This window comes from Anabrus simplex, chromosome 6 (assembly GCF_040414725.1).
Source record: "Anabrus simplex isolate iqAnaSimp1 chromosome 6, ASM4041472v1, whole genome shotgun sequence".
In the NCBI taxonomy this organism is placed as follows: Eukaryota; Metazoa; Arthropoda; class Insecta; order Orthoptera; family Tettigoniidae; genus Anabrus; species Anabrus simplex.
In genome coordinates, this window is record NC_090270.1 from 281,097,653 (window position 1) to 281,111,187 (window position 13,535).

At 38.2% G+C, this 13,535-nt stretch overlaps 1 protein-coding gene across 1 annotated transcript in view; it reads right to left on the bottom strand.

Annotated features, from left to right (window-relative positions):
- LOC136876456 (sorting nexin-13) overlaps positions 1 to 13,535 on the bottom strand; it is a 219,354-nt gene that overhangs the window by 92,486 nt on the left and 113,333 nt on the right. The window contains exons 9-10 of the mRNA XM_067150440.2: positions 2,512 to 2,679; positions 949 to 1,094 (exon numbers count right to left, since the gene is read on the bottom strand). Coding sequence (XP_067006541.2) covers positions 949 to 1,094; positions 2,512 to 2,679 — 314 coding nt within the window. The remainder of the gene's footprint in view (positions 1 to 948; positions 1,095 to 2,511; positions 2,680 to 13,535) is intronic.

Consider the following 13,535-nt stretch of genomic DNA (forward strand, 5'->3'; position numbering starts at 1 on the left):
GTACCTGTACATTTTTTTTTTTTTTTGCTAGGGGTTTTACGTCGCACCGACACAGATAGGTCTTATGGCGACGATGGGATAGGAAAGGCCTAGGAGTTGGAAGGAAGCGGCCGTGGCCTTAATTAAGGTACAGCCCCAGCATTTGCCTGGTGTGAAAATGTACCTGTACAGAAGAATACTTCGAATATCCTGGGTAGAAAAGAAGACCAATGAAGAAACCCTCAACTTGTTAAATAAGAAAAAAAGGAGCTTCTAACATTCATCAAGGAATGAAAGCTCAGGTACATCGGGCACATCATGAGACGTGAAAGCTATGAACTTCTCCAACTCATCGAGGGGAAAACAGAACGAAAATGATCTGTGGGGAGATGGAGAAATTCCTGGATTAAAGACCAGCGCCGTTGGTATGGATGCTGAAATCTTTCGAGCCGCTGTTTCGAGAGTTATCATAATCAATTCGATCGCCAACATTGATAGGGAGACGGCGTCCTAAGAAGAAGATGGTGTACTTGGCAAAGCCAATGGGGATTATTTACTGACCAATAGTGCATATTTCTATGGTTGACTTGGTAATGATTTGTAAACAAACGTTGCTTTGTCTGTAAACAAGACGCATGGCAACTCCAGTGTATCATGTCTTAATACACATTTACAAAGATTGATACAATTCTGTTAATCACTTCCATGAAGCTCTTGATGGAGACACACACAATATGGATGGAAACTATGATGGTGCAAAATACGTAGTACACTGCACTTTTATAAGTAACCCCTCCAATTGGGTAAATTTATGCACTTATGCACTTAATCATCTTGTCATTCATAAAAGAATAAAATTTGCTTTTTCCTTAAATTAAAATAACTTCATATTTACTGTACTTCACTACGTAACTATTTGTAACATACAAATGCTCTCATTATTAGTTTCAGATTCTATCTAAACTGTACCTTTTCTGAAAGATACTGCTCAAATATACTATAAGCAGCTTCTTTCATGTTCTCCATGGTAGGATTCACTAGTTTTAAGTCACCAGCTCCTTTCAACTTCTGCAGTTCATGATCTGAAATCTGCTGCTCTGCAGAGACACGCCAACCTGCAATATGAGAAATAATATGTAAATAAAATAGTATCATAAAATAGGCATATTTAAAGGTCTTATGAACATATTGGTCTAAGAAGATGGTGTACCTGGCAAAGCCAATGGGGATTGTTTACTGACCAATAGTGCATATTTCTATGGTTGACTTGGCAATGATTTGTAAACAAACGTTGCTTTATCCATAAACAAGACACGTGGCAACTCCGGTATATCATGTCTTAATACCCATTTACAAAAATTCATACAATTCTGTTAATCACTTCCATGAAGCTCTTGATGGAGACACACATGATATGGATGGATGTAGATACACATGATATGGATTAACAACAGAACATGTCTCAATAAGACAGAATGGAAGAGGTTCACCAACAGTACCCAGGAAACTGGAACTGTAAAATAATGATGATGACGAACATATTAGTGTAATTTTTATTACCAGAAACATTCAAATGAATATGTATAGTGAAACAAGATGAACACCTTTGTGTCCTGAAGTTATTGACAATGAAGGCAACCTTATCTATAACTGCAGCAGTTCTTTTTAGTTGATCTTTGTCTATTTTTCTTAGGTCAGGTTTTCAAATGTTTCGACATTCATTTTGGTTATCCTACGTTTCTCTAGGATCTAAAAAAGGTGAGTTTAAGTAACTTTCCAAAAATGCTGTTTAATCTCCCTTTTATCTTGGAAATGATAATGAAACTCAAAATAAGTAACATATAGACCTAACTTCTTCCAGCATCTGGTCGTCAACTTTATTATTACGAATACAGCATAAAAGATAAATGTACAGTTCTACACATCAGCATAAAAACAAGAAGTACACAAAATGTGATGATACTAACAATCAATCTTCAGTATCTGATCTATGAATTGGAAACAAAATATAGACTACAACTATAAAACATAAATTAAACATCATCATCATCAAGCCTTTATTTCCATGGTGTAACCCAGGCTAGTAAGCCTGCTATTCTGCCAAACCATGTCTTATCTTATCAGTTACAAACATAAAAGCACAGTGCTTTCGGAATAAACAGTACAAAACTTCACTATTTTGTTACACCAACAGCTATGTATGTATGTATGTATGTATGTATGTATAGATGATTCAAAGATGCCAATTGTGTTACAATAAAAAGTTTTAACATCATACAGCAAGCACAAAGACTTTCAATGTTCAATATATTGAAACAAAACCTGATTTCTAAAGAGAAAAAAAAGTGAAAAATTCACACTCTAATATCATTCATTTTACTTTTGTCCATGTCTTTCAATGCCTACGTCAGACATGATCAGACATGTATTAAAGTTTTTTCATATGAAGTATTCTGAAAATTCTAATTGGCCACAAATTCCAAACTGCTTAATAAACCTAATTGTTCTTGTATATAATTGAGAGTATCTTACCTTCTACATTGAGATAGAAGAAGAGATAGGCCTGTGATCCAATACTAGTCATGTAGTCAATAAAGTAGGCTAGAGCAATGTTGTTCTTGAGCACAACATCCAGGGGTAGAGCAAATAGTTTGCAGCCTGGGGTCAGCAACCTGTTCCAGTCAATATGTGATGGTAAACCTACATCAAATATACATCACTACATGAAAATCAGCATTTCAAACAGCAATGAATGAAAATACACTATAAACAGAAACGCAAAGATATTAATGACCAAGCCTTGACTTCACCAAAAAAAAAAAAAAAAAGTGCAATAACAATAACTTAATTCCATAATAGTATAAACTTCTTCAAATAAGGATATAACTATGTTTTAAATCTTATTTTTATAATTTGCTTTACATCGCACTGACACAGACAGGTCTTATGGCGACAATGGAACATTAAAGAGCTAGGAGTGGGAAGGAAGTTTGCTAGTTGCTTTACGTCGCACCAACACAGATAGGCCTTATGGCGATGATAGGACAGGGAAGGGCTAGGAGTTGGAAGGAAGCGGCCGTGGCCTTAATTAAGGTACAGCCCCAGCATTTGCCTGGTGTGAAAATGGGAAACCACGGAAAACCATTTTCAGGGCTGCTGACAGTGGGGTTCGAACCTACTATCTCCCGAATACTGGATACTGCCCGCACTTAAGCGACTGCAGCTATCGAGCTCGGTTGGGAAGGAAGTGGCCATGGACGTAATTAAGGTACAGCCCCAGCCAGCATTCACCTGGTGTAAAAATGAGAAACCACAAAAAACCATCTTCAGGGCTGCCGACAGTGGGGTCAGATATAACTATCCTCAGGACTGAATTCATGGCAGGAAGTTCTATTAAAGGTAACTTATTCACTTCTAGTAGCTGCAGCGAAGTAGGTTAAATGAAATGTAGACTATATAGATCATTTCATAAGTCATGGCAACCATGTTATAACTTCTGAAAATGTAGCAGCACTGCAAATTCAGTATTTTAAATGTCTGAAAATCTGTGTCAATCTCTGTTGAATGCCACCAACAGATGGTGTGGCTGCTTTGGTGGCTAGTTAACAGCTACCAACTAGGCTCCAAGATAAGGATATATTTTTTAAATTTCATTTTTATAATTTGCTTTCCATCGCACTGACACAATGGGATTATCATCACTAAGTAAAGCTACACAACAATCGTGTGAAAAATTCAGTTTTCCATTGCAGAAATGCAAGACAGTGTCATGCGCTGCAAAGACAAACAATGAGTGATATTGCTTTACCATATCAAACTGTTGCATGTTGGGTTGGTTGAGGTCTTCCAACATGGCTGCATAGCAACTGATGAGATTCGTGCAGTGGATGTCCGAAGTATGGTATTGGAGGCTGTTGCTAATAGAAGCCAGGCATTGATCTGTGAAGGAATTATCCACACATATGGGTATTTCTGTGTCTTCACTGTTCTGAATTTTATCACAGGACTTGCAGATGTGTAAGATTAATCTCACTGCCATTTGAGATAATGGAAGTATAGAAAAGGACTCGATATGAGACATGTCATATCCATATGGAGCAAATTAATTGTGAAGGAAATGACACGATAAATCAAATTATCGCAACTGACAAAACCTGCTTGCAATGTACAGTCACTGAAATAAATAAAAAAAATGAGCACATGGTCTTGTCTATTCCTTGCATTTAATATTTTAACAAAATATAATTTATTTCCCATGTTGATACAAACCCTGTGGATACTCACGATAAACATTACATTATAGATTCAATTGTTTCCAAGATTGCCCTCTGCCATTAGCTCCTGTACTTGGATCCAATTTGATGCTAGCACTGAGAAGCACATTCCTGTGGCCTTCAAACACACAATGGGTTTCCAGTATTGCAGCTTTATTGGAAGACACAATACAGTTGCCATGACTTATGAAATTATCAATATAAATGGTCCATTATTGGACATTAACAGACCATTTACAATGGCATTATAAATTTACTCATTCGGGACAAATATTTCAGGTTCCCTATGGGAATCAACATCTGTATCATTATGAAATTACCCCTGTATTATCACTGCTAAACAGACGTGCCAAATTTCAAAACTCAAAAATCAGGAGATTTTGTATGCGGCATATCACGACAAGTTACGACTCATCATTGATGAATATTTAACACTTTAATACTCAATTATATAATTTCTTTTAATTAATTTAATTAACACTGAAATATCGCATGTATTTGATAAATAGTAAAATACTGCATGTATCTGAGCGTTGTAACTGCCTTAGCCCTCTTCTTAAATTTCTGAACTAGATTTATGCTCAAAGCACTGACCTTGTTGAACGTTTTGTTTTGTTTTGTTTCGCAGAATTCTTTTTGGGGAAGCTTCGATCTGAACTGAGATTTTATTCTTGTAAATATACTAAAATATAAGCTCATAGTCTGCATAGCTAGGTGGAAATGATAAAATAAAAAGCATTATGTTAGAGATTCTGTCACATTTAAGAACACTACCAGCTGGTGGTTGCCACGCAAACTCCCAGATATGCAAATGTAGACGTGGTACACCATATGCTCTGACCACTTGGTTGCTATTGGCAGGAAGGCAAGCAAATGCTGGAGAGAATAGTGACCGTGAATTAATTTTGGGACAGAACATATGAACAAGAGCTTAAACACCAGTCTTTTTTTTTTTGCTAGGGGCTTTACGTCGCACCGACACAGATAGGTCTTATGGCGATGATGGGATAGGAAAGGCCTAGGAGTGGGAAGGAAGCGGCCGTGGCTTTAATTAAGGTACAGCCCCAGCATTTGCCTGGTGTGAAAATTGGAAACCACGGAAAACCATCTTCAGGGCTGCCGATAGTGGGATTCGAACCTACTATCTCCCGGATGCAAGCTCACAGCCGCGCGCCTCTATGCGCACGGCCAACTCGCCTGGTAAACACCAGTCTTCTGAATGGTGATATATAGGATCATGATGAAGACAGAAGCTCTGGCAAATCCCGTCCCCCGTGAAGCTGATGGTCATCGTGGCTTAAAACGTTAGAAGCACGATTGCATGTCGCTTCTGTCCACAAGGCATAATGATGAGAGCAATGTACAGAACCTTCCTGCAGAGAGTTACATCATGCCATTAGAGACAAATGCCTGATCTTCTCAACAATGCCATCCTTCTCTATGACAACACCAGACCACATGCAGCAGAGACTGTACAGAGACAACTTCAACCCTGAGGGTGGGAAGTACTGGAACACCCGCCATACTCACCGGACTTGTCTCTATGCGATTTTGACCTAATCCCCAAAGTGAAAGAACCATTGCGTGGGAGATGGTTTGGGATACAAGAGGACATTGCCAATGCTGAGAGACAAGAGACTGCAAAATTCACACATGGTGAGGCGAGTGGTATCCTAAGTCTCCCACATCATCGACAGTCTAGGGGACTATTTTACGGGTTTAATGTAAAGGTTGCAGTACTCTGTGAGAATAAACATTATGCAGCACAAGGATTTCATGGCCGACAGCTTCTTCGCTTTACATCCTACACCTCGTAAACCTATTCAGCATAATTCATACATTTAACAGCACTTTGGCCTCCATGGCTCAGACGACAGCTCGTCAACCTCTCACTGCTGGGTTCCATGGTTCAAATCCTGGTCACTCCATGTGAGATTTGTGCTGGACAAAGCGGAGGCAGGACAGGTTTTTCTCCGGGTACTCCGGTTTTCCCTGGCATCTTCCATTCCAGCAACACACTCCACTATCATTTCATTTCATCTGTCGGTCATTAATCATTGCCCCAGAGGAGTGCGACAGGCTTCGGCAGCCAGCACAGTTACTATCCTTGCCCGCAAGATGGTGGCTTCATTCATTCCATCCCTGACCCAGTCACTGACTGGAAAACAGGTTGTAGGTTTTCATTTTCCTTTTATTTCACAGGACCTTATGCACCCCACTTCTATTTGTATATTTCCATTTGTCTGATAGATCCCACATCCATAAGGGGGGGAAAAGTAGCTGTCATGACTTATGCCCCAACTCTCGTATATAGTAACGTTGTGCTGTTCACTGTATGGTCCAGATTCTTTGCTGTGCTGACGGAGGCTCGGCGCTTGTTGGTTGATTGTGATGGCTGGCTCATGCTTCTTCCCTTTCTTCATCTTAGCTGTTTTGAACATTAGTAATCCAAGCTCTGTTTACCCATTCAGGGCTACGATCTGGACGGGCACCAAAACTAACTTTCTCCTCATAGAGAGGTTGTTCATGCCATACCTGGGGATCATTTGATGTCCAGCAACATGTAATTTCAGAATGAAGGTGCTGCAACCAACAGCTGGCATTCGTTCACTACACGCTTGGATGCTTCTCTCAGCAAATCACGTGGTTCTTCCAGAAAACCTGCCCTGTACTCCAGTACCAGCTACAAAGCTGTAAGAACAAGCTGAGAGCAGAATGCACCTCAAACTTCTAAAGACATAGTACGTTGAATGTGCATCCCAAACAAACAGCGCCATCACTGTTGGACAATCAGTAATTGCAGAAGACCTGCCCCCCCTCCGGCACTACAGCCCTGATGGGCCTTGACTTACCAAGTGATCACTATCCAGCCCGAAGGCCTGCAGACAAAAGGTGATGTATGGTCAGCACAATGAATCCTCTTTGCCATTATTCTTGGCTTTCTTGACCAGGGCTGCTACCGTACCATCACATAACTCCTAAATCGTCCTCATATAGGCTCAGTAGACTGCGCGCCAACCCTCATATCCAGGTAAAAATCCATAACCTGGCCAGCAATAAAATCTGGGGCCTCTCATAAGAAGCAGGCTCACTATCACTAGACTGCAGGACTGGCTGCAGGAGACCACTCAGTTTAACCACCTTACATCAATGGTCACCTCAAAAAATGACAATCTCTCTGATAGATGAGAATCACTGCAGAATGGCTCAGGTGAAGACACGACACCAGTGTCCTCCGTTATAAAAGGAGCCCGAACACCTCAAGGCAAAGCTTTACAATACCGTACTGCACCCAGTAGCCCTTTATGGGAAGGAATATTGTCCAATGGCTGAAGGACACAAGCAAGCCCTCCATGCCATGAAGATGAAAATACTGAGATGGACACTCGGACTGACCCATATGAACAAGAGCTTAAACACCAGTCTTCAGAATGGTGATATGTAGGATCATGATGAAGACAGAAGTTCTGGCAAATCCCGTCCCCCATGATTATGTTTAGCAGAGACATGACGTAGCCCAAACAGTTCAAAATGCGAGGAAAGCGAGGTGGTAGTAGAGCTATATTGTCAGAAGCAATGACAGTTCTGCAGCCAAAATGGCCCTTCAATTTGACCTAGGATGACAGCAGCCAAGGGGAAGGCCTGTGACATACTGGATGGACATCACAGAGGATATGCAAGCTGTCTATATAAATCCTGAAGATCCCAGCAACACAGAGAAATGGAGATGGTATAGCAAAACAGGGGATTCTGTACGATGGGAAAATTGTTAGGAAAGAGAGAGAGAATGTGTCTCTACAGTGGAACCATGCATCATCCAATACAAAGAAAGCCTAAATAACCACAATAGCAGCCACTGACAGGTCAAACATTTATCATTATTAGGTTCTTTTGATTTGTTTTGATTGCTGCACAACTGTTCCTTGATACACCTTCATCTAAAACTGTTTTAGTACATGTTGGCATGTTTGTCTGCTAACATAGGCTTGCTGAACTAATTTCTTCCTTATTAATTTTAATGATCCATGCCCAATACTCTATACTTGTACAACTATCGACAATCACAACAGGCGTACTGTAAACAAAATCGCCTGTTCTTTCTGGCATTACATACGGAACCAAGAGTGCATCACTATTTCATCAATTTTAATTTTTTTAAATATTGTTTTCTACATGATCTTTTATGGTCAGGATATTAATTTTCCTTTGATGAAATATATCTGCATGAAAGTTCCATCACTGCAATTCATTATTGTTATAAACACAGCAAGTCGTTACTTCTCCTGCACTATGACACACACTAACATTTTCATACAGTACTACCACACAACTGAGCACATGATAGACAAGTGAGCCAGGTTTCAAAGAACAAATGTTAAGTCAACAAAGCAGGCAACAAAAAAGAGCCAGTCAGGCATGCCACTTTGTAGCATATTCCTGAAACATTCCAGTAACAGAGTAACCTAATGAAATGTACTCAAGCTGTTCCCATCAACATCTGATCACAGATATAAGTAAGCCATAATTTTTTTTAAAAAAGCCCTTAATAAATAATAAATCTAAATAAACAATGATAAATTGATTTGTTTACACCGCAATTCAAATGTTTATTTCAAGAAACCTTCGCTTAGCAATCTATACAGGTTCACTTATCAATATGTAAAACCCAGTAATTCTGAACAGATAATCGCAGACTCTTGAAGTGTAAGGGGAATGGTATTTGATGAGATCATAATATGCTTAGAAGGAATTTATGAAGTACACTAGCTCAACACATTCTATTGGCTGGTATAAGTAAAAATGTTTTGAACATATCAATACAAACCAGATTTCATTCAGCATCTCTGCCAAAGTCTTCACTGTAATGATGCAGAAAGCTCCCAGAATAACTATGCCACAGCAAGCAAAGCATGACCATGCAAACAAAATTTCTTTGGTACCCTCAGTAAGCTAACATGCATTACAAAGCATTCTCACTCAGCTGGCTACAAAAACACACCTTTAACTGATAAATTAAGCACAAAAGAATTAAAGACTACATTAAGCAAATTGAGAAAACAGATGATGTTGACTAATACTGCAACATCAAATCATTGCTACTATGTAATACTCAGCACAGAGGTTTTTCAGGCAACTTCATTCCTTGCTAAAGTGATGCATATACTCAAATGTACGAAGAGATCATCATTCATCAATTCACTTCAACAAAGAAACATTATTCCAGATATATATTATTCTGGTGCCAAACATTAACCCCAAGAAAAGATAAGAGTCCACAACTTTAATTGCCATCAAAATCTATTGGGAAAATTTTTAAGAACCTTTCTTCAAGATGACAAATAATTATTTTAATTTAGTGACCTTTCCTTCCAGAACATCCTGTATACCCTGCTTGAAATGGGGTGAGAGGGAAAACAGTTAATTCTTAAAATATATTCACACCATTTTGCAATTTCTTTAAAGCAACAATACCATTGCCTGGTGTGAAAATGGGAAATAATGGAAAACCATCTTCAGGGCTGACAACAGGATGGTTCGAACCCACTATCTTCTGAATGCAAGCTGATAGCTACGTGACCCAAACCATACAGCCACTTGCACAGTGGTTTAAATATTCATCCTCTTAGAAGTAAATCTATATAATCCTAAAGGAAGGGAAATTAACTGGAGGAAATGTCACCACACCTTAAGGATTAATGATCTCATTGATAAAAACAAATGGATGAAGTATTTAGGAATAGATTTCAACAACAAAATTTCTCTTGACATACACAAAGTAATAAGCACTGTAACTTCTGACTTAAAAACTCTAAAAACCAGAGCAAAAGATCAAGATTATTAATCAGCTTGTTTGGCAGGTTTAATCTATCATCTATAGTGTGACCCCTAACTATCAAACTTCTTTCTCGAAGATGTAGACAAAATTATAAAAAGTTCTGTTTAATAATAATAATAATAATAATAATAATAATAATAATAATAATAATAATAATAATAATAATAATAATAATAATAATGCCAGATAATACTCTGAATTCTATACTATATAGTGCCAGGAAGATAAAAGGGATGGGTATGATTTGCACAGAATGGGATAGTAACGCATAGTATACAACATTATAAAACAGCAGACTCCGCTATAGCGAGAACCCCACTGTAACAACAGCAAGTTTTTTCTGTCTCTTGAGAATTCCTATATTAAACTGTGTATTATTCTTCAGCTACAGCGAGAACCCTGTCACAGATGCATCCGTTATTACGAGTGTTTAAACACAGTTATTTTTTCTGTTATCGATACTTATGTACTCCAGTGATTATAGTGAATGTGATCGATTATCTTCGGTATCATTTTCTTGCTACGTGCACTAGCGAGCTCCTTGTCGACATTCAAAGGCAATGCCAGAGTCTATTAGTAACACTCATTGACTTGTGTACTGTAAACAAAATTTGAAATTAAAGAGGAAAACATGTTTGTGCAATAAATGCGTAAATAACATGGCCGATAGCCGTTTTTAACTTGTTAGAAATAAAGGCTAAAATAAACAATCACTTAATCTTAATGCTAGGTATTGAAATGAAGTAAGACTATAATACACCTCAAGATACGGCAGAGTGCATCACTGATTTCAGAGGTTGGTATTTTCTCGTGTCTGGTTAAATTTTGGAAAGGCTATTTCCATGTAAATTTATAGTGAAAAGGTTATCATTACCAGTACTCTACTGGTGCTTGAAATATGTTTTCATGATTACATATACAGTTAGGTTAGATGAAGAAAAGGGAAACGACTGCCACAGAAGCCTCTGGAGTGATACTATTACACATTTAAAGAATGAAAATGAACATAAACGTTCACGTATTAATGGAATTATAAAGATAATGAGCAAGCCGTTGTATGGAAATCGACGAAAATGCAAGTTTTGAACAAACTAATTGCCATTTCATACTGATCGCTTAATCTTAATTCTAGGTACTGAAATTATGTAAGAATGTGATACACCTCAAGATATGGCATCACTGATTTCAGAGGTTAGTTTACACATAGTGTATAGAAAGAAAAGTGTGTGCTTTTCTCCTTTCACCCATAAGCGGACTGAAGAGAATGGTGGTCCTTCCACCAGCGGCAGTACAATCGCCGTTTGCCGGCAGCAGATGACACTTGTCACTAGCGTGCATTACATGTGTCAAGTTATTGGTATTTATATTAATTTTTATTATCAGTATTAAAAGGTTTTTTTTTTTTTTTTTTTTTGCTAGGGGCTTTACGTCGCACCGACACAGATAGGTCTTATGGCGACGATGCGATAGGAAAGGCCTAGGAGTTGGAAGGAAGCGACGTGGCCTTAATTAAGGTACAGCCCCAGCATTTGCCTGGTGTGAAAATGGGAAACCACGGAAAACCATCTTCAGGGCTGCCGATAGTGGGATTCGAACCTACTATCTCCCGGATGCATTAAAAGGTTTAGGCAGTTTGCATTATTTATGTATTCGTTAGTGAATAGTGTAAGTGTATTATTTTTTATAAACAGTAGTTCACATCGCTATTGTGCTTGAAGACAGCATGTTTCAGTGCTATAAGTATTGATGCAACATGCCCACATGTTCTGTACCCGGCTGTAGATCTGGATATGACTGATCATTTTCAGGTAGGCATTTCCTTAGACCTCGTAAAGAGAATAGCATTTTCCTGAAATGGGAGAAGACCGTCCGAAGAAAAGATACAAAACTGTGATTCATAACCATTCGCTGTGTGATATTCATTTTTGCGATAACTTCTTAATTTACGGTGAATGGTGAAAGAGTAGAGATACCAAGACAGCAGTGGAAATTAAAACCAGAAGCATTCCCCATATATTTCCTAATCTGCCCAAGTATCTCTCTACAAAAGTTAAGAAACGTAATTCTCCCATGAAGAGGCAATCCACGCGAACAGATGTCACTATTAAAAGCCTTAATCAGAACATAAATGTCAGTGATCAGCCCATATGCTTAGCAGTTGAAGATAGTCCTGATGCTGCAAATGCTAGGAAAACAATTTAAGAGCCCGGCGCAAGAACCAGACAGCTCCAAAATGTGAATATGTTCAGGAGAGACAATAACTTCCTTCATGCACCAGCAGAAACAGTTAAAACAACCCTGACAGTTCCTTTTATACTAAGCCCCAAATCAGTGGAGCGGTACAATTCTTGCACCTGCAAATAGAGCTTCTTTTAAATAATAGCTTACAGCAAAATACTAAATTGACCAAAAAGTCTGGTTCTTGTGCCAGGTTCTTCAATTGCTTTGTTAAAGAGGAGACTGAGGAATCAGAAATGTAATTTCATTAGAACACAGAATAAACTAAATGTTGTTAAAGCTAAACCACATTTGTTTAAAAAAAAAAAAAAAGACATTTCAGATATAAACTCAAAGAGCAGTTTCATGCATTCGAAACAATTTGCATCTGTCAGCAAAAAGCAGAAAATTATACTCGATACAATGTTAAAGAAATGTCAAGTGAAAAATAAGAAAGGAATGATTTCTAGTGATGAATTCCTCTTTGATTCTCTTCTTTTATATATAAAGTCTCCCAAGGGTTGTCAGCACCGCTTAAATCATGACTTGCTGCCTTTGCCGTCTGAAGGTCATTTGAGAAAATTGGTGAAGGGCCTTAAATGTTCTTATGGCATAAATGATCATGCTACTGCTGCCATAGTTCAATTTTTTAGTGGGAAGAAGGAGCATGAATGCCTAGGGATGCTGATATTTGATGAGGTAAAGCTGAGAGAAGAAATTCACTTTAACTCAGATTCGTTACAAGTGAACGGTTTTGTTGATTTAAGAACATTTACTTCAGACGAAAGCAAGGATCAGCTGGAAAATCATACTCTAGTTTTCATGTCTGTTCTTTTTCTGTACAACTGGATCCAACCCATAGCAATATACGCTAGACAGAACGCCATCCCTGGTGAAATAATTGCAAAAATCCTCACTGAGGTCATCATACAATTAGAGCAAGTGGGTTTAGGAATCATTGCTTTCACATCCAGATGGTAGTCAGTTGAAAAAAAGTTGTGGAAATGCTTAGGAATATCCAGCAACATAAAGAATCTAAAGTGTTCCATTTCCAATCCAACTGACTCTAGCAGAAAAATGTGGGCATTTTCAGATGCACCACATATACTTAAGTGTATAAGAAATCATTTCCATGATAAAACACAGGTTAAATACAATGGTGATATTGTTGATTATTCATTTTACAGGAAAGTTTATGAATGTAATACATCTCCAGAATTTTCCAGATT